This window comes from Cryptomeria japonica, chromosome 9 (assembly GCF_030272615.1).
Source record: "Cryptomeria japonica chromosome 9, Sugi_1.0, whole genome shotgun sequence".
NCBI classification, from domain to species: domain Eukaryota; kingdom Viridiplantae; phylum Streptophyta; class Pinopsida; order Cupressales; family Cupressaceae; genus Cryptomeria; species Cryptomeria japonica.
Window position 1 is genome coordinate 679231518 of NC_081413.1, and position 22601 is coordinate 679254118.

The 22601-nt window shown below is 37.3% G+C and overlaps 2 protein-coding genes across 2 annotated transcripts in view; both read right to left on the minus strand.

Annotated features, from left to right (window-relative positions):
• Positions 1-22601, minus strand: part of LOC131073989 (probable disease resistance protein RPP1) — a 102872-nt gene that overhangs the window by 31008 nt on the left and 49263 nt on the right. Inside the window, exons 3-6 of the mRNA XM_059211326.1 lie at positions 7758-8837; positions 7323-7634; positions 5668-7218; positions 5189-5588 (exon numbers count right to left, since the gene is read on the minus strand). Of these exons, the coding sequence (XP_059067309.1) occupies positions 6409-7218; positions 7323-7634; positions 7758-7859 (1224 nt within the window). The 5' untranslated portion in view covers positions 7860-8837 and the 3' untranslated portion in view covers positions 5189-5588; positions 5668-6408. The remainder of the gene's footprint in view (positions 1-5188; positions 5589-5667; positions 7219-7322; positions 7635-7757; positions 8838-22601) is intronic.
• Positions 7932-18390, minus strand: LOC131858601 (disease resistance protein RPV1-like). The gene is made up of 3 exons (XM_059211893.1): positions 18089-18390; positions 8335-8837; positions 7932-8254 (listed from the first exon to the last, which is right to left on the minus strand). Exons 1-3 carry the CDS (start codon positions 18388-18390, stop codon positions 7932-7934), a joined length of 1128 nt encoding a protein of 375 aa, XP_059067876.1.

The following is a 22601-nucleotide window of genomic DNA, read 5'->3' on the forward strand; positions in this document are numbered from 1 at the left end:
AAGATGGATAAATTTGTTCATGAAATCATTGAACATAGATTCAGTAGTGTGTTTTTGGTCGCAGCGAACTATTGGAGGACATACACCAAGACAACCAAAGCTTTGAGGGAGCATGAAAGGCTCAGATCACAGTAGCAGGAAATGATGAATGATAACAGTTTAATGACTCCTGGTGAGAGGATTGAAGCCGAGACTCACTTGAAGTCACATGATGAGTTTGCAGATCGATTGAGAAAAGAGCTTCAGAGATTGGACAATGGGAATACCCCTAGGGTGCCCTCTTTTTACAATGATGGTGAACTGGTGTCGCTAGAGCATTGGAAACAAGAGTTCGTTAATGACAAGGATCGAGCAATGGCAGGATTGGATCAAGACAAAAACTTGTCACCTTGTGTAAATCACATTCTCTCCAATTATTTCCTGACAGAAAACGACATGAGAAGAATGAACGATGATATTGTAATGTACAAAGAAGACAAATACATAGAACATGTAGGGATGCTAAATTTGTTTATCTTTCAGTTTGTTAACAAAAGCATTAGTTAGTAGCTATGTACTGAACAGTCACACCTCTTGGTGAAGATGTATACTCTCATATAAATGAGGGAAGCTTTGTAATATTAAAAGACAAGAAATAGATTATAGCCTCAGACTTACCACTGTACCATTTTGACGAACATATATAATATAATCAGTTGTTTTTCCTTTGCGAATGTGCTGTGGATTACTACATTTTCTGTAGGCAGTTGCTTGTGATATTATCTAAAGGAGATAAGGTTATTTGTGTTCTTCCAGTGAAATTTTGTGTTTCATATTGTAGATTTGGATCAAAAAGATTTACTTGTGAATTGTAATTGTTCCTTGTATTTCTTCCTTGGATGGTCTCTTAAAGTTAGGGTTTAATTCATTCAAGTGGTTTACAATATAAACATTGAAGTAGATCTCATAAGAAACAGTAACTGACAGAGTTGCCAAAAGGGGTGGGTTTAAAACCTATCTCATAAGTTTACACAATAAGTCCTCAAGAAATATAAAGACTCTGTAGCCCAAACAGCAAAGAAGGCACTGGTCATCTATAAAATACAACTCATTACCATATCAGTTCACATTTCACTTTAAAAGTAATAGGAGTAGCTGAGTAGGAAATATAGGGTAAATTAGAAAGTGTATACATATAAATTTCAAGCACAAAGATCGAATAGTTTCTACAACAACAATCTTGAACTCATCTACTATATCTCCATCCTAGAAACTTATGCCATTTTGAGATAGGAGGAAGTCAGATCAAGATACCTAATCTACTATAAAAGGCACTAGTCATTGAAAACAACTAGTGAGTAGGTATACCCGCCTAGGTTCTGCAAAGCCTAAAGTGAGAGAGTTAGTAATCAAATAGATTCACTCTATAAGTTGGCCAAATCAATTGGAGGGTTTGAGCATAGGAGTAGGCATTTCCTTAGAACCTATCCAATCTGTTGATTTGAGACCCAACAGGTTCCATAGAAGGGAATTCATTATCGTTACTTTGAAAGTGTTGTTAAGTAAATTTAGGAGCTTTTTGAAATCAATAAGTAAGGTGGATATCATGCTTCACCTCTCCTACACCTATCTACATATATTAGTTGTGGTTTCTTAATTCTTTCCTTCAAATGATATATATTTTTTTTCTTTATATCTATAAAACTCCTAACCTAACATTACAAACATTTAGCACACCTCCCCTTTGACCTACAAAGTTTCAAAATTCAACTTAACAACACATGTTTGACTTTTTGTTGGTATATTAATTTATTTATCACAAAAAAATCCCATGCAAAGACACTTTATAAGAACCTTTAGCTAGTTTTGCAAGCTTATAGCCTCTCTAGTAGCAACTAATGTTGAAATTATTCTCCATTAGATAGTCTTGTGTAGGGCAAAGGTTAAAAAAAATGCATAACAAGATATCTTCATTGTTAAGCTAAAAACACAAATAAAATATTTTTTGGGAAAACATATTGAGCCTTTCCCTTGTGCTCGGGGTTTTTTATTGCTTCCTTTGCTTCTTATGAGGATTGTGACCTGATTTGAGCAAACTATGGTTTTGGGGAGTTAACTCCCTCTCTATCAAACCCTAGGCAACTTTTAAACCTCTTATGTAACCATTTAATGCACATCCGGTGTGGGTTTGCCTTCCCAATCTTCCTTTTCATTTTTTGGGAGCATTCTTGTTATGAGGCCATTGGCAACTCTATCAACCGCTTCTTGAAGGTGAATGATTCCACATCCTTCATGGGTCATTCTACTTTGCTCACATTTTAATTGACATTGACATCTCTATGCCTCTCCTTGGGGATGTGGTTTTTATGGTTTGGGATAGGCCATGGACTCAATCGCTAGATTATGAGGACCTCCCCTTTCACTGTCATTGATGTTTCTCAACTAGTCACTTAGCATCAAATTGTTCTCTCTCTCACCATAAAGGTGCTACTATTTGGTGGAAAGATGCCAATGTTGATCACTTGATTGTCAAGGCTCCTGATTTTAATGACTCTTCCAATGTTGATGTGGACTCCTCTCGGGATAAAGTTGTGCCTCTTACTGTTGTTGTGGCCTCCGTTGGCCCCCTGGATACTACTGGTGTGACCCCTTCGGGCCTTGAGGTTTCTTCTCTTGTTGCTCTTGTTCTACAGCAATAGTTTACTCCTGGTGAGTCTACTCTAGGTCTCCAGGTGCGAACGGTCTCTCTGAGGGGTTTCCCCACTTGATCTTGCAGTGATGCCCCTAATAATAATATTTCCTAGGTTGTTGTTTGTCGTAGGCATAAAGGTAAGTCCTCCTCCCAAATTCTATGTCGGGTTGGAGGTGATTTTCCCCACTCTTGAGTTGGGTACATAGCTTTTTGCTATTGTGTTGTTGGTTTGGTAGGTCTTTTAACATTGGTCCTCTAACCTTCTATTATTGGCATGTTCGACTTGAGCTTGTACAGGGTCAACACCCTTTTTTGCTACCTTATTTTGCCACCTACAAACTGTTTGTATACAAGGTCGGCACCCTTGTTTTGCTGCTTATTTTAATAAAAAACAATGTTTCGTAGACATAATATGGTTGGTTATGGATTTATTGTTCCATTAGGAATCATCGTGTTGCAAGGTGTGCACCCTTGGTCTCCTTGTGTTGTGCAACATAGCACTCGAGTTTGTGACATGGCTTAACCGCCTCCTTTGGATTCTATAAGTCTAGCGGTTGTAACGGGCATTAATAGGTCGATCTTTTAGTGCAACGACAACCACACTTGTAACAAGTGGTATCAGAGCTTGGTCACAAGTTCAAACCCCTTGCTTGTGCTGGGGGGGATTGTTGCAAGGTGTGTGCCCTTGGTCTCCTTATGTTGTGCAACACAACGCTTGGGTTTGTGACATGGCTCAACCGCCTCCTGTGGATTCTACAAGTCTAGTGGTTGTATCGGGCATTAACAAGTCGATCTTTGTGAAACGGCAACCACACTTGTAACACATCAATTATTAGAGAATATAAGTAATGTTGGAGAATTGAGTTATATTTGAATCAAAGATGGAGTGGTTATCAAGAGGGTCAGTATTTAGTAGTAGAGCATCTCAACAGTAAATGGGAGGCCTTAAGTTTGACTCTTTAATGATCTAAATTTTAACATAATATCTTGGATCAGCAGAGTCAAGTCAAGCCTCCAATGTAGATAAAAAAGAATGTTGAAAAATGAATCACCCCTGAACCAAAGATAGACTGTTATCACTGGAAGAACTGATAACTCAGTAATAGAATATCCCAAAAACAAATAAAAAATCTTAAACTTTACTCCTAATGCTCTTCAAAAATATTTTCAACTTTATAGTAATAAACCATATAAATAAATTTGAAAATCTCGAAAATTCTCATTTACTACTCTTATCCTAGAAAGAGGATGTCTGCAAATACCATCTAGTAAAGATTTTGCAGACAATTGATAAACTGATTACTAGATTAAACCCATGATAAGAGGTATATATCTCTTCTATACATATATATTTACCAATATTAGCCTTGTGATAAGCGAAAATTCCAATCGGGTGAAGCTTACTACTGTCCGGGCTGAATATGGCAGCCACTTCAAATCCCAATGGAATATCAGACATGTAAAAATAACAACACTGCCAAGCTCACCCTTAAAGCATGGTATATGGTAAGAGGAAAATCATACCTTAAATGTGCTTGAGTTATACTTTTTCCTTGTCGTGGGCTGTAGGAAGATCAATCCAATGAATGTAGAGCTGAAATTTACCACCTTCAGTGAAATTGTTCAGTCTTTTTTATTTAAATACTTCTCTTTGTTCCTTGTAGTCTAGGAGAAAATAGATTCAACCCACTTTATTGATTCAATTGTATAACTTATATAAATCTTTGTGAGCTCAAGCTAAGTGACATTAAGATAACCATGTAAGTGCACTTGGAGATTGCACATGTATATACAAAATATAAAGGGAGTTATATAAAGATAAATTAATTTGTTTCAATTTTTATTTTCACATTCAAGTATGCTTTTTTATGCATAAAAAAATGTTCTTAGGTTTCAAATCTACAAGCCTACATATTAAGCCCTAGTGACAGGTTTGGGAGTTTTATGTAAAGAAAGTGGGTTTGTCTTCAGGTTGGTTGTCTTTTTCATATTTCTCTTTGATTATCTTATAAGAATCTGAGGGATTATCCTGCCAAACCTATTATAGTCTAAAGTGAAGACAGACTACCCTACCTCAAGAGTTGATCCAGACTACCCTACCTCAAGAGTTGATCCGTAACTACCAATTGATCTAATCAGCCTTTGTCTCGTTATCTTAGATTTTGTCATCCCAATCCATGATTTCAGATGTAATGTCTGAGATTGTGAACAACCATTTTGAAAATCAACACTATAAACATAACTACCTAATACAGATCCAGACTTTTGAATGCACAAATATTCATTATGAACAAAAGAAAAACATTTTTTTATTATAAAACTAAACGATCTATCTTACATTTATTATTTGATTATACTTTCTATTATTTATTGGCATGATTTATCTGTCTGCAACTGATTTAGAGACTACTAAATTAAATTGTGTCCTCATTACCTATATCCTTCTTAACCAATATATACGGCCGTAATCAAATCAGAACTTAAAATATTATTTTTGATGAAAAGATTTACAATTACCTTTTATATGAAAAAAATAGTTCAGCACTAAATGCCTTTGGGAAAGCTGATGGAGAGACTTAAAGCATGCTCCCCTCTTTGCTTCTCACTAACCATGCTTCTTTCACTTTCACATCTTTGTACTCGCTGGATTCCAAAATTTTGTATCGGTTTAACTGGAGCTAATCTGAACCTTGTAGGAAGAATACGTTGGGATAAACATAATCTATAATAAAGCATATAAGCATGGCATTGGCGGAACTCTCCGGCCTGCTCAATTTTAAGCCTTTGAATATCCCAAATTTGACCACGTTTGTAGAGGAAAGATGGTAAAGAAGTTTTTCAATGATTCCACATCAACCACTGCCCTCATGCTATTATAAACTTCCCTTGGCCATTTCTGCACATTATTTGCATGAAGCTAAGAGAACACAAAATCAGATGCGTCATAATAATAATAAATACACTTTTATATTTATAAATCAACTGTTTTCTATTACCTGTATGTTACTGATGAATGGTTCAAAAACTGGTCTGGTGTTTGCAGTTTACCATTTGAATTTCTTTCAGAAAAGTCAACTCTGCAAGACTTGGAAGGGTGTTCAGTTATGTACAGTCACATATATTGAGTGTCTCCAATGATCTCACGCTTTCTAAACCTTCTATCTTCTCCAATTTGTGGCACATTTTCAATTCAAATTTCTTTAGAGAAGTTAATTCTGCAAGACTTGGAAGCCCATCAAATTCTGGACAGTTATCTATCTTGAGCATCTCCAGTGATCTCAGATTTTTTAAACTTTCTATCTTTTTCAATTTGTTGCAGTTTCTCAATTCAAATTCTTTCAGAAAAGTTAACTCTGCAAGACTTGGAAGGGTATTCAATTCTCTACAGCCACATATCCGGAGTGCCTCCAATGATCTTAGGCTTTCTAAACCTTCTATCTTCTCCAACTTGCAACATTTTATCAATTCAAATCTCTTTAGAGAAGTTAATTCTGCAAGGCTTGGAAGCCAATCTAATATTGGACAGTAAAATATCTTGAGAATCCTCAGTGATCTCAGACTTTTTAAACTCTCTATCTTCTTCAATTTGTCACAGTTTTTCAATTGAATTTCTTTCAAAAAAGTCAACTCTGCAAAACTTGGAAGGATGTTCAATTCTGGACAATGGTATATCCTGAGTGTCTGCAATGATTTTAGCCTTTCTAAACCTTCTATCTTCTCCAATGTGTGGCACATTCTTAAACCAATTTTTTTAGAGAAGTTGATTCTGCAAGACTTTGAAGCCCATCTAATTTTGGACAGTTATATATCTTGAGTGTCTCTAGTGATCTCAGAGTTTTAAAATTTTCTATTATCTTCTCCAATTTGTTGCAGTTTCTCAATTCAATTTCTTTCAGAAAAGTTAACTCCAGAAGACTTGGAAGGGTGTCCAATTCTGGACATTCATATATCTTGAGTATCTCCAATGATCTCAAGTTTTCTAAACTTTTTATCTTCTCCAATTTGTTGCAGTTTACCAATTCAATTTCTTTCAAAAATGTTAATTCTGCAAGACTTGGAAGAGTGTTCAATTTTGTGCAGTTATATATCCTGAGTATCTCCAATGATCTCAGGCTTTCTAAACCTTCTATCTCCTCCAATTTGTGGCACTTTATCAATTCAAACTTCTTTAAAGAAGTTAATTCTGCAACACTTGGAAGCCTATCTAATTGCGGACTGTTATGTATTTTGAGCTTTTTTAGCGATCTCAGACTTTTAAAACTTTTTATCTTCTCTAATTTGATGCAGTTTTTCAATTCAATTTCATTTAGAAAAGTTAACTTTGCAAGATTTGGAAGGGTGCTCAATTCTGTACAGTCAACTATCTTGAGTGTCTCCAATGCTCTCAGGCTTTCTAAACCTTCTATCTTCTCCAATTTCTGACACTTCAACAATTCAAAATTCTTTAGAGAAGTTAATTCTGCAAGGATTGAAAGCTCATCTAATTCGTGACAGTTATATAACTTCAACGTATCCAGTGATCTCAGACTTTTTAACTGTGAAGGAGCCTACAGTCAATTTTTGACACAATTAACATACATAGTAACAGCAGAAATTAAAAAAAATATTTCTGTTGAACATTTTTTAAAGTAATATAAAGCAAGATACTTACAAGAGCATCATGCTCCCACAAATCTTCTAATCTCCAAGGGCCAAATAGTTGTAAAATTTTTAATTTTTTCAATGAAAGCCATGATGGAAGATTTTTATGCTCAAATCTACTACACCGAAGGCAAAGCAGTTCTCTTGATAATTCACTACACTCCTCATTAATAAAATCTCCCTTACCAACAAAAACCTTCAATCCAAGTGAGCCAGGCGGGAGGCTACGCTCTCCTTGGTTTGTGTTTATTCTGATCTCTCCTTGCCGAGTGTAACAATTGTCACCAAATGCATCTGCCATTCCTCGGATTCGTATTGCTTCCTGAATAGTCAAAGCTAAAAATAAGAAACATTTTAGAGCAATAGAAATTAGAATGCAGGCTGAAAGAGGAGCTGGTTTCCATGCCATGAATAATAATGTGATGAAAGAGAGCACCGACTTCACCTGTTGAGGCTGAATCTCGATAATCTGTACTTTAGACCAAAGACGATAAGGTGACTGTTGGTTTGCAATCTCCCTTCCCAAATCTCTCAAATGATCATGCATTCTTATGAGATTCTTCCCATCTAATTCAACAGGACATTTATTCAGAAGCCTTTGCCAACCGTGCAGACCATTTCACTCTGATCCATCCCATACTGCAATTGCCTCACTGCTTCTCCATCCAATGAATAAACACGCTATATCCAAAAACATCTCTTTTTCTTCTTTATCTAGAGCATCATAGCTTATTTTGAGCCTCAATTTGATGTCATCTGGTACTATTCTGGACAATTTGTCTAACTGAGACTCCCAATACTTCTTGCTGGACTCCCCATAGAGAAGACCCCCTAAGACCTTGAGTGACAAAGGCAAACCATGGCAAGCATTTATGAACTTTTGAGCAAGTTCCTTGAATTCCACCAATGGAGAGGGTTGTCCAATGCATGCCAACAAAAAAGCTGTCCAGCATGAGCAGGATCAAGTGGTCTGATTTTATATATAGCAGAGATGTCCCATGCTTTAAGAACACGCAACTCACGTGTGGTAACAATAATCAGACTTCCCTGGCCAAGGCTCTCCCTTTCTGGCAGTAGAGTGTCTAGTTGGTCTGTATGATCCACATCATCTAAAACAATAAGCACAGGAACAGATCTCAAACGGCTTTTTAGAATCTCTTTACCTTGGTCTACATTGTCAAAGAACGCTCCTTTGCCTTTGATGTCAAGGTCTTCTAGAAGCTTTTTTTGTTTCTCATGTAAAACCTCTTTCCTTGCAGCCTCACGAACATCGGAAAGAAAACTTGAGCGACCAATGTTCAAGCATTTCTTGTTATAGAGATGCTTTGCAAGGGTGGTTTTGCCTGCACCACCCATGCCCCAAATGCCCACAATTTGTATTGGCCCAGCAGATTGAAGTGAAATATTGTGAAAGTCATGTTCAGCTTCATCCAAACCCACCGGATGCTTGGCAACATCTAATCTCACCTTCTTCAATTCTTTTAACACACGATTCACCACATTCATCACCACCTTCTCCTCGTCACTGAACAATGAGAATGTGGAACACAATTAAACAAACGGAACAAACTGAGAGTAAAACGAACTGAAATGCATGATAGGGAAGATTTGAATAGATAGAATGTAAGGCAATCTTTTAATTTAAGCGTCATTAGTCCTTGTTGAGCAATTTTTATAGACTTATGAAAATAATTAAAAACTGTTTTTCCAAAGAATTATATAGTTTCAAAGATGCTCATAGAAACATGAACATAATTATTAACTGTGAATTTTGAATAGACATGCATACTTGTCATTTTCCACTTGATTCGTTTTCAAATTTAATATATAAACAGAAATATAAATGGTCAATTTTAAATCAACATAAATAGATTTTATTAAGTTGTACATACTACATAGAAATTAAAACACAATATATTTATTAAAAACTAAAGTTACAAAATCATTCTTGATTGCATAAGGAGGCAGAGGCCTTCCAAATTTTCAAAAACACAATCTAACTGGGAGGGAGAAAAGAGAGAAGCATGATGTTCAATGAAAAATTTGGAAGCTTCCAAGTTGTTTCTCTTGTGAACATTTCTGAATAGGGATATTGTTTGTTTCAGATTTTCATTATCTTTTGCTTTAGTAATATTGCAAATGCTGCCAAGACTTCCATTCACTAGCCATTTGTTGAATGTTGAGATTGCAGAGGGAGACAGTGTCCTTGATGGTTCTTTGATCTATCTATCCACTTCCAATTTCCTTCTGAGAATTGAGATGAAGTTGCTCAAGACCTTTTTTATTATTTGGTTGTCATGAACATGCTTGTCCATGAAAAACCTATTGTCGATCACCAGCCTTATTGCTCTTTCAGCCTCATCTTCAATTTTAAAAATCCTTCTGATTTGCATTGTAATTTTCTCCCTAGTACACACACACCTTTATCCTTTCATTTCCAGTTTTCAACTAGTGATCAACATAACATCATGTATTGAATGATTTATGAAGAGGCTAGAGAGAAACATTCATATGATTCCATCTGCAATTGCCAAATTAATATCATTGAACAAATTTTGGGATTTACAAAAAGCAGCTCGTGAAAGGTCATATTTTCATGGTCCCATTTAGATTTTAGATTTTCTTAATGATTTTTATCGCTAGAAACAATCTTTAACTTTGACTTTTGCAAGCAAGATTTGCCATAAAATCTGCTATATGATTTGCCTGGTGATAATAGTGACAAAAAGAAATTTTATGCATGCTCTCCATGATGTTTCGAATTGCTTTGATGTTATTTGTTCAATTTCTAATTTACCACTTGATGATTGCTTATAGAATTTGTAAGAACCTTAAAAGGTCCTCAACTGAGACAACTGACGTTTAACTGAACCTGTTGCATTTCAAGTGTGTTCTTTGCCAATTTGTAGCAGCAAATATAATTTTGACAAACTTAAGCACAAAAAGCAACTATAGGGAAACGCTAGAAATCAATTCTAATTCAGTAATAAACTGATCAAACCCTTATTACATGTATTCATCCTTTATTTATCCTCAATACATAAACAGACAATAAAAGATAGGAACTGAAAAATACCAAGAATTGTTGGAAACCCTTATTTCTTCCTTGCTGGTCATACACAGTCCATTATGACAGCATGCTATAACTCACTCCAAACTGAACCAAACAGCTTGCATGGTAGCTCAATGGATGACTCTAGGCTAGGCGCACCTTCTCCTTATTTTGTTTATTTTTTTGGATCCTTCCAACATGCAAATCACAGCCCCTTAGGTGATTGGTGCTACTCCCCAGGCAGCTGTACAGCCATCAAAAATATCTCCTTTGGGTATCTTTGTTTCCTTGTTTGCTGCAGAAACAAAATACTGATAAATAACGATGCCTCTCTGACTAATAAGCACAAACTTGGTCCCTGAATGAAACCAACTGTAAGAGCAAGATCAATTGATATTTCACAGCCTCTGATGTTGTTGTACAAGAATCCCACGTTTTCCTATACCGATACCTCTGATCACTACAGAAGAATCTTCTGCTGAAACCCTTGGTCAAAACTCCTCTCAGAGCTCCAAACAAAAAATATCAAAACTTAGCATAATCAAAAGAAGACCTAAAATCTTCTTTAATCTTCTCCATTTAGGGTTGGCGCGATTCCCAAGAAAGGTGCGATTTGGCCTTTAATGATGTTTTAACTTTTATTATTTATTTTTGACTATTGAAGTGTCAAAAAATAAATCATCTTCCATTTAATATAAAAACTGGCCCCATCTGATGAGAAATAGACCCTCACTTAAGTTATAACTTAAAGTGACTTTTAAAACATTAAAACATTAAAGTTCGCCATTTAATATTTAATTAAAAATAATTAAATATTAATATCTCTCTAAGTATTCATCAGAAATGCCTGCCATCTGAACTGGAGACTGCCAAACCATAATCTATCCTTGCCCAACCTACTGGTTATAAATAGCAGGACTGCTAAAAATAGAAAGTATCTCAAACGGAGTCCTGGAGACCTCAAACGAAGACCAGACCTGGAGTGCTTGCTCTGAAGGTGGTGAATCAAACTCTGGAGGACCCTCTACCCAACCTCATCAGCCTACGATGGTCAGTGATAGGCTAATCTACTCAGCTGGCAGATGTCAACTAGAAGGGGACATCACAGAATTATTACATATTTGTGAGTCGCCTTCAATGCCAATATTGTTTAAACATTCTATTTTACATAATTGTCTTTGCTTCATTGATGATACCATTCTATAATTTTTTGGATACTGCCCAGACCAAGTCCTTGTTTTCATCTCTTATTACTATTCCTGCTCCAGAAATGCTTGGATTTCCATGAGTTGTAACATTGAATTTAATTTCCATCTACCTTTCAAAGAATGACACCATTTTACTTTTTCCCTTTTGAACTTGGATAATTAAATGTTGGGATTGAAACCATGTGGAATTTTGAGGCTAGTTCATTGTTGTTATCCACCCCATCCCAGCTTGCGAATGGATGTGGAAAGGAAAGTTTAATTTTTTCATGACCACTTCACAAATACCATTCTCAAATTTCCTAATAGCATCTTCCAAACTAGATTCTTTACCATTGAGCATTCAATTGTTAAGTTCTTGTTAGAATTAATCCCAACTACCACATTAATTCAGCCTTCATAGACTCTTCAATTTCTATGCTGCCAACATGTCTTTTTTGTCCCTTCAAGCATGCAGATTCTCGATCACCAGCTCAGATCCATCACTGCCTCCCTTCTCATTCTCTGCATTAGGACAGGTTTGAATGAAAATTTATTACATAATTTTCTCCCTCAGGATTTTCCCATGCTGACATATTAACTACATTAATATTTTTGTTTTCATTACTTTTTGCTGGGCTTATATGGTGAACAGGGGCAGTCTTTTGGTTATGTTGTGTATGTTAAGAAGAGAAGAACTTTATATTGCTGTAGCAACAGCACGATAACAAGGGATTCTGAGTTTTATTTTTCTGGAATATAATTATATAAACAAAGAGCAGTATGCTCTCTCTGTTGAATGCAATCTGTTCTGTGGCTCTCAAATATATATATCATTTCCATTAAAGCTCTGTTTTTTTTATTTCTGTTATTTCATATGCTATCCGCTCTTTTCTATTTTCTCCTCTATCTCTCTCCTTCATTTCCCTCCATAACTGCCATATAACTTCCCAAACAGAATTCTAAATTCTTGAGTAGTTTTTGAAGAATTCCAAGATGTCATCAGAAAGGGCACCATGAAAGTCCAAGTTTTCACACAGTCAATCCAATAGTCACCAGTAACTAGCCATGAAATGAGGAGATGGTTCATGGATTCCTCCATTGATTTGCATAGGACACATCTAGAAGGGCCTAGACTTCCAATGGTTTTGAGCTGATCACCATTAAGGATTCTTCTGTAAAGATCCATCAAGCAAAGGTCCCCACTTTAGGGAGATTCCAGTTATTCCAACATAGTTTTGTCAACAATTCAAGGCATTCTTGAAGGAGATTATGTAGTTTGTTACCTAGTTTAACCAAGTATATTCTAGATTTTGACCTTGTCCAAACAATGTTGCCTTCTTTTTGGTTCATGAAGACCTTTTCTTCAAGGAGATTATGTAGTGTGTTACCTAGTTTAACCAAATATATTCTAGATTTTGAACTTGTCCGAACAATGTTGTCTTCTTTTAGTGTTATTCTTGTGTCCAAAGGAATTGGCAGATCATCCATACACTTTTATTTCCAAATATAGCCATTGAACTAGCATTAATGTTATTGTTGAGGTAATCAGCCACGTAGACACCGCTGTCTTATGGGATGGTATCAACATGCACAATAAGACCATGGACGTTAGCTAAAGGGGGAACGGTTGACGTGTTTTTTAGGACAGCGTCTAACACAGAATAAAGTTACCAACGGTCACCTTACTATCTCTTGATCAAAGTTTAACCGTATGCTAAGATTGCGACAACTTCAAATGGCTAACTCCAAGGTTCCTTTGTGCAACAGACGTGACTCAGTTGGCTGATGTGATTTGCTGGTAATCCAAGGGGACTTACGTTTGAATCATCCTTTCACTTCTTTGCTGTGGTTGGAACTTCATCATCAGATATAACAATTCTGCAATGCTTCTGCTTCAATTGAACTAGAATGAACTGAAATTTAAAGGGGAAAGGGTTAGAAGGATCTAGATCTATTCCTAAGGGCAGTGATATGAATAGATAATGCTCTAGTGGACAAATTCCAAATAAACCAAGCTTTGCTTCGCCAAGATTAACTACAACTCCGTAAGAATTGGTGCAATCTTTTGAGGATATTAAAGGATTTTCATATTGAGAAAGTGCATTTGAATACCCAACACAACACAATCCAAATGACTATTCGCAATCGAACTTAGCACAAATTTGGGGGTTCAAGCTAACTTTACATTGCAACTTATAATCAACAAGATGCAAAAAGTATGAACCATAGAAATTCATCAAGCATCATTTTATTTTCCATTGAAATCAAAGCTCTACTCTACTTCTACTCTAAGTGAGGAAGGTGAAACCATGTAAGTTTTGAAAAATAACTTAAGTGGACACCATCAGAGAACAATGTTTCACTATTATTATCTCAAAAACTTATCACAACAATTTCATACAAAACTCCCTTCTTTACAAATGAGGGGATCACCCCTTTATATAGGCCTCCAACCTTAGCAACATGCAAACCCTAATTAGGGTTTTCCCCTAAAAGATTCCCCACACATGATGCAACAAGGTGGGAATCAACAATAAATGCCCATTATGCCCATATACAATTAATTCCTACATGGCCAAAATGGCATCCACTTGTGCATTAAATGCACCATCATCCATTAAGCTCGCCCAATAAATCATAAATGCAATAAATATGCCTCCATGCAAAATCGTTCATGATGCTATAAATGTGCCATCATCTCCTGAACGTGATGGCTGCATGCAAAAGGAATCTGCCATAATGCCTCAAATGTGACGGCTATATTCAAAGAGGTGCTCCATCAATTCGACATGCATCGACCCGACTGCCACTTGGTGAGAAACCCTTGGGGAGAGAAAATCCTTGGAGAGAGAAAACTTAATCCATGAAGAATTTTCTTGAAATTGTGAATGTGCCTTGTTCTGAGGAAGCTTATTCATCAATTTTTTACATTTCCTATTTTTTAGGAAAAATTTCAAATTAGGGTTCTAGGGTACAGGAGAGAGAAAATTATCTCATGAATCCAAATCTATCATCATTTTGAAATTCGGATGATTTTTGGATTTTTCAGAATTTTTACCGAGGGCAAATTTCTTGTTTAGTTCATCCTTGATTCCTTCCTTGCCTTAGAAATTTTATCTTCAATTCATCCTTGGGTGTGATTTTTTCCTTGCTTGGAATTCCGTCTTGAAGGAAGGAATTTCCAACACTTAGTCAATTTTTCACCTTTCCTAGAATTCTATCATGAAGGAAGGAATTTCCAACACTTTGCCAATTTTTCACCTTTCCTGGAATTCTGTCGTGAAGAAAGGAATTTCCAACACTTAGTCAATTTTTCACCTTTCCTATTTTTTAGGAATTTTTCCATTTTTAGCTTTGGGATTCAAGTTAGAGAAAACTTCTCTCACTTGGCCAATTTTTCTTTTCGTCTTGAAATTTCTTTATTCTTTGGCGAATTTCCATGCCTAGGAGGGGAGTTTTGAATTCTTCCCTAAAGGGATTTTCCTTCTCTCAATTTCTTCCTTGCTTGGAATTCCAATCTTGTGTGCTGGAATGACCATATGGAGGAATTTTCTTTTCTTGCTTTCCCTTCCTACCTTCCATTTTGCACTCTGGCTTGGAATGGAAATAATATGGTGAAGGAATTTGACCTTTTTTGACCTTTCCATGGTGCCTTGGGATACAACTTTATTTCCTTCATCTAGGCATGAATTTGATGTCTCGAAGGAATTTTTCATTAATTCTCTTGTTTTTCCATGACCTCTTCATTTTAGCACCCATCACTTGACTTGGACAGAATTTAATGCTTGAGGAGGAACTTTGATTGGGCTTGACTTTCCTTGGCACCTTGGTTTTGGCACGCCCATCACCTGACTTGGGCCCTAGAATAGCATGGCGCAAGAAACTTGGTGTGGAGGAAATTCCTCCACACCCCAACTTGAGCGCTCTACCTCGCATTTGGGCACTATTTCATGTAGGTGGTGGAAACTACCTAGATGACTCAATTTCATCATCCTTCATTAGACCTACACCGGTGGCAACACAACACACCTTCTTCATTTCGGTAACTCTATTTTGTGTGCAGCTGCAAACATAGCATCATTTGTCCAGTTCATCTCACAGCCGGTTTGCCATAGTGGCAAAACCCTTCACATCAAATCTTCCTTCACCATCCTGGTAACACATCTTGTCTTCACATGCTTATCCGATATGTATCTCTAATAACACTCTCTGGAGGCTTAACTGTTCTCAAACACTGGAAGCATTCTCATTTTCCGCTTGGCCATTTGGTCTGTTCAATCACTCACCTGCCTATCTCAGGGAATCATTTTGTTGATACAAGTGTGACTTTACTGAGGGGACGATACATCTTCAACTTGACATATGTCCCAATATCTTTCCATATGTTAGCATGCTTACAGAAGCATCTTACTCTTGTCAACCTATCACATAATCTGTGATAGCTTCTTCATCCGGTGGGAGTCTTGCTAGTTAACCTTACACTAGCAATCTGGTGGCCTACACATACTTCACCTCCGATGTTGATGTGATCAAAATAGCATTCCACCTCTTCATCACAATCAATACCCATCATGTAGTCTCTTCATTCTGGTTGTATGCAACACCATATCAACAACCCTTTTACCGAGTGGTCACTTTATTGCACCTCTAGCATACCGGTACATACCGGTTCTTCCTCCTGCATGAAGATGGCGACCTGGTTGTCACCAATGACATCACATCATTTCTTCTCCCATGCTGGTCTATCTTCCATTTCGGTTGACATCAAACTCTAATGCCAACAGCCTCTAGTTCACTAGTTGACATCAATGTCAGTGATACTGGTAACATCCTTTACGGTTGACATCAATGACAACACAATGCCAACAAGAGTATCTTATCCTCTCTTGAACAAAATCTCTCAAATGTTGAAGATTAGCTTAAGGATCACTTGAGAAGACTCCAAGGTTCATGAATGTAGGGTCACTATGTGTGGATAAGCTTCGTTGGTCATTGTGATTGCTGTCTCATCAAGGGGCATTTGTGGTTACAAAAGATTTCATGAAGTATTTTGCGAATGATATGCAATGAGGTTCTTTCCTAATACTATCGAATGATTGTCAAAAAGAAGGCAAAAGCTAAGGGTTTAGAGAGGTTCTAAGCTATCCTAGAATGAATGGATGAAGAATGACACAAGTGAAACTCAACTAGTTGTAGCATCGCCATACACGAACAACTCCATTGGAACTAGTGCAATCTTCTAAGGACATTTGGAGGTTCTCAAATCATTGCCAAGCATAGACACCATCACTTGAATGCATATCAATGATTGAGCAACAATCGAACTTAAGCAATTTTAAAGGTTCCAGTTGACCACACAAGGCTCACTTACAATCAGCAAGAGGCTAGTGGTATGGGTAACGAGTTTCAAAATACATCAAATGCAACATTCTATCATTCAATCTAAATGCTTAAACTAATATCAAAGATAGACTTGAGAAGATAAAGAACCATACAATAGGCTTCAAAGATTGAATAGAAACACCATAACTTCAATGTTTTATTAATCCAATGGCCAAACAACAACAATTCTTCAAATCCTTCTCTTATCGCTCTTGACTTCTAATCTTGCTATTCACTATTCCACTCTCATATTCTATTAACCTTTACAAATGAAATGAGTGGAGTTAATATAGGATTCCAAGTACAGTGAAGGGCCGAGATCGAATGAGGATCAAGGGCCAAGATTTTGCCACCTAAACCCTAATTAGGGTTTGATACATATGAAACCCTATCTAGATAAATATCATTATAGAATCCACCAATGAGAAAATAGCATGTGTTGACACAAAAACCGAGGAAGCATCCTCCAATAGGAAAATTAAATGCCAAGTGGGATCATAACAAACTGTCTTCTAGAGTCTGGTTCCTTTTCTCATGTTCCTTTCTAGCATATTCAATGAATCTGGTCACTATGCCTTCTATCTTGGTCATCAAAATCTTGGGTAGAGACTTCAGCTGCTCCTCCCTGTGCATGACCTCTTCGAAAGCTTTGACGATGGCATTATCCCATTCAGGTTAAAGCTCTTGAGTCTTACTTGCTAAAACCACGAACTCCAGCATATCATTCAATTGTTGCCTAGTGATCATCCCATCAATCCCATGGAAAATGACTCTTATCCTTTCCTCCAATTCTCTAGCTTCTATGATCGTTCCTGGATCAATCTTTCTCTCTAAAACAATTTGTGCTACTTCCACTATCTTATCATGAATTCAATGCATATCATCTTGAACTTGACTACGGCCGTTTCCAATCTCCTCCAAGATGATCTTCTTCGTGTGAAGTAGGCTGCTCCATCGTAGAAAGCTAGGTGTAGATCCTTCTCTTGTTATCTTCTCTCTTGATAAGACTTCTCGAGATGTTTTCCTTATTACTTGAAGCATTGGAATGATGACATCTCTAGCATGAGCAAATGTTTCGAAGGCTTCTATGAGGACATGAGTCTCGCAAGGACCTTTATAATCGTATTGAGTGTCTTCATTATGCCTTTCATGAACCTATTGACTCTAGTATATGAATCCTCTATCCATGTATCCATCAACTGCATCGAATTCCTCATCTTCTCCATATGATCAACTAATTCTGGAGGAAGCAAAGGTGGTGGTGTGGCTGTCGAACTTTGATGTCTCAATGGTTGCTGAAATTGCTGGACATAGTTCCTCCACGCACTTATTTCCTTCTCCAATCTTCTATTCTTCTCTATTTCAGCTCTCAGCGTTTCATTAACCGCCTTCAATGAATCAATTGCATCACCTATAGCTTGTTCGGAGGTGAGTGGACCCAAATCAATAGTCTCCATGTCATACTCCTCCGCTGTGATCTCACATTCGTATTTCTCAACCCTTGGAGTAGCTATTGTAACTTTCTTGATCCCAAATCATCTCTAATCACCTTTGACATCTTCGTAGCTTTCCTCTTCTCTATGACCTCTCGAGTTTGGCTTAGAAGACTCGCTATATCATATGTTTGCTCTTCCTCAACTACTATCACTTCTTGAGCTAGTCTTTCATTTAGTGACTCCGAAATGGAAGATCTTCCTTCTTGAATTTGTGCTTCTTCATGCATTTGCTCATCTCTAGGTGGGGAAGTGGTCTCATCATTATCTTCTTGTTCGCCTCCTTTGATCTCTTGAATGAGATGGGTGAGGTCTTCTTGTTCTTGAGATGCTTTTTCTTTGCCTTTATCATTGTGGATTGTAGATTCCGCTTATTCATCGGCTCCTTGACTCAACTCTTTTTCTATCCTTCATTCTTCATGTCTGGAGGGAGGATGACTTGAATTTGATTTATGCTTCTTCCTCGAGGTCTCTTTTTCTCCATGATCTTCTTTTCTCTTTGATCCTTTTGGATGAGATGGTTGAGGTGCGCTCCCACTTGTACTTGCTTCATCTTCATCATCTACTCTTCTTCTGTGTGGAATGTCGGTGCTATATTCTTCTCTTTCAACTTCTTGTGTCGTATATCTATCTATATGTGGGTGTACTCTAAAACTAGTTTCATCAATTCTTTCAAGTCATCAACCTCCATATCCACCCATTTGAATTTGATCTCTTTATCTTCTTTGGCATACGTTGCTTGGAGATATTTGCCACTATCTTGAACTTGATCGGCAACATGAAACATCTTGCATTTCCGGATGAAATCAAGAGGTAGCCTAGAATACATCTTCTTCTTCACTTCTACATCATTTTGAACATTTACCCAATAGTCCTCAAGGTGCCACCAATGTCCATGCCTTCTCCCTAAAACTTCTTTTACATAACCATATGGATCGAAACGATCTCTACTTATGAATGGCTTGAGTGAATGGAATGCTAACTCTTTCTCGGCATCTTCTGCTACATGAGTGGAGGGACATACTTCAATAGAATTTCCAAGCGTGATAGGAAAAGAAACACCAGCTCCGTGCTTATGTCTATATGCCTTGATATATGCTAATAACTATCTCACCACCTCGAGTAGCACCACTCTATTTGTTGGATAGCGCAGCAACATGTAGGGAGGAACAAGAGATCCTTCAACTCTGATGTATGTGAACTTCGGGAACTGGATGAACCATGCACCGTGTTGTTTTGCCAACGCTTGTGCAATTGGAGAGAGTCTCTTTTGCAATCCACCTCGAAGCTTCCTCATGATATGCATAGTGAATGCATCATTCACCCTCCTATAGTGTTGTTTTGGTGGATGTTTAAGCTATGGACAACAATCATATACTTTAATCTCTCCAGGTTTCCTTCCAATTACGCATGTGTACATGAGTCCCGGATACTCATAATTTCTTGCAATGGAGTATATGACGTAGGAGCTCATTAGAACGGTCTGGTGCGCATTAGCCTCCTTAACTGTTGATCAATGCTATTGCTAATGAGCCTCACCCAGTTGATTGCATTCTTGCTATGAGTGATAGTCTCAATGAAGTAGAACATCCAGTCCTCGAAATATGAAGCCTCAAGTGCACAAATCAATCGATGGAGTAAGGTGATGAAGTCTCTGAATTCATCATTGAAGTCTATCCTATGTAGTTTGCTAGGCCATCTACTTCTTCCACCTCTATTCTTCTTCAACCAAAACTTATCAATGATCTTCGCACAAGCATCTGGATCATCATCGTAGGCGGATTTAGCTCCTTCTATGCTTATATAAACCATGTCTTTAGGCTCGGGTAGATGAAATGTCTCGCTGATTGTTGTCTTCGAGAGATACGCGAGCACTGTTCCATCCTTCGCCACAATTCTCCTAGAGGCAGAGTCATAGTGTTGAGCACATTCTACAATCAGCTCGTAACATTGCACCACGGGAGAAAACTAGTTGCATTTATGATCCCACTTTCAATCATCTTCTTGGCTGTAGCTGTAGGTTCATTTATGTATGATGGGTGTCGAAACTTCTTGGTGTCGAACTTCCCGAGATTGGTGTCTCCTAATTTGCTCCAATGCGATGTGATCCTGCTTTCAAATGCACTTCCCTTCAAGTCTTCCTTGATGAGCGCTTGGCGGGAGAGGGTCTTGTTTGGTTTGGGAGCCGCCATCTTTCACCTGCTCCTGACTTTATATCAATCTAAATGATGCACTTTCTTCTGATTTCTGAAATTTAACTTCAAAATCTAATCAATGATATGAATGCTAATGCTCAAGCGTTCATTGTTTCCTTAATTGTTTGCTGCTGAAGGATGAAATTCGCCCTCCAATCTACTAAAGTTCGCCATTGAGAGGATGAAATTGCTACTTCTTTGGGATAAATTCGCCTTGCTGCTGCTAAATTCACTGATCTGCACTTAATTGCTGATGGTGAATTTGCTATTGCTAGATATATCGCTGCCTGCTGGTGAAATTCGCTCAAGAGAGAAGGAATGATTTGTTGGATTTGATGGTAAAATGAAATAATTCTAACTCCCTCTTATAGGCGATCAAGGTGAAAGTTATGTCTTTTCCTATGAAGGCCAACTTGACTAAATTGAAATAAATAACAAATTGCCTTAGCCGACTCGCATCTTGATCAATTTCAAATTTTATTTTGAGCGCTAAAATAATGTTTGATTAACTTTAATGCATTGTAAATCAGTGAAGTTCACTTTGATTTTTAAACTCATGAAGTTTGCCTTTGTAGGAAATTCACTCCATTTTCTCAAATCATGAAGTTCACTCCAATTTTCAAACTCATGAAGTTCGCTCTTAACCTCTAACTCATGAAGTTACTCATGCTTCTCCATACACTTGAGATTCGCTCTTCTCCATTTAATCATGAATTTCGCTCCAAATTCACAACTCATGAAGTTCATCTTTGTAGGTCAAGTTTGTGAAGTTGAAAGTTGTTCATGTAAGCTTAGATATGAAAGTCGCCTTAAGGAGTGTGCTCATGCAGTTTGCTTCTCTCACCTAGCTTATTTGCTTGTCTTTCTCAACTCATGAAGTTTGTTTAAGTGACATTCGCTCCAAATTCCTAACTCATGAAGTTCGCTCCAGTTTTCAAACTCATGAAGTTCACCTTTGCATGAAATTCGCTCCATTTCCTTGACTTGTGAAGTTCGCTCCAAATGTCTCAAACATGAAATTCGCTCCAATTTTTCAACTCATGAAGTTTGTTTAAGTGAAATTCGCTCCAAATTCCTAACTCATGAAGTTCGCTCCAATTTTCAAACTCATGAAGTTCACCTTTGCATGAAATTCGCTCCATTTCCTTGACTTGTGAAGTTTGCTCCAAATGTCCCAAACATGAAATTCGCTCCAATTTGTCAACTCATGAAGTTCACTCCAATTTGTCAACTCATGAAATTCGCCTCAAATTATCAACTCATGAAGTCGCTCCAAATGTTGAGTTAATGAAGTTCATTTCAAATTGAATCCATTCAAGGCAAGTGCTATCAAACATCCTTCACTTCTCTTTCAATTTCGCTCATGTAGGCTTGCTCATGTGTGCTCATTGATGAAGTTCGCTCCAAAATGCTAAGTCATGAAGTTTGCTCCAAAATGCTAAGTCACGAAGTTTGCTCCAAAAGTGCAACTCATGAAGTTCACTCTTGAGTGTTTGATCATGAAGTAAGTGTTCTCAAATATCCTTCGTTCCTCTACTTCCATTTTTTTCATGAAGGCTTGAAGGTAAAGTTTGCTCCAAATCCCCAACTCATTAAGTTCGCTCCAAAAGTGCAACTCATGAAGTTCGCTCCAAAAACTCAGCTCCTAAAGTCGCTCCAAATTGCTAAGTCATGAAGTTGAAACCTCTAGAAAACTTTGGAGATGAAGTAAATTGCAAATGAACTTGTCAATCATTCCATTGCATATGAACTCAATTCTTAGACTATCTCGCTTGAATGTTCAAACTTATACTTACACCTATTCTCAAACAAAGCACTCAAGGGAAAATTCGCTCACCTACCTCAATATGAAATGTGGTTTTGAGGCTTGAAGACTAAGGTGATTTGACATCTAAAATTGCTTATTTGCATATCACCTTGGTTCATTTTCTCCCTTCAATCTTGCGAGATGAGGCCTCTTGAAAACAACTTTAGTCAAGG

Coding starts and splice junctions, on each gene's coding strand:
- LOC131858601 (XM_059211893.1), bottom strand. CDS start 18,390: ATGGAGACTATTGATTTGGGTCCACTCACCTCCGAACAAGCTATAGGT. Junction 8,838..18,088: donor TCATATACTAGAGTCAATAG/GTTCATGAAAGG, acceptor CTCATTGTTCAG/TGACGAGGAGAAGGTGGTGA. Junction 8,255..8,334: donor TCTGATTATTGTTACCACAC/GTGAGTTGCGTG, acceptor CATGCTGGACAG/CTTTTTTGTTGGCATGCATT.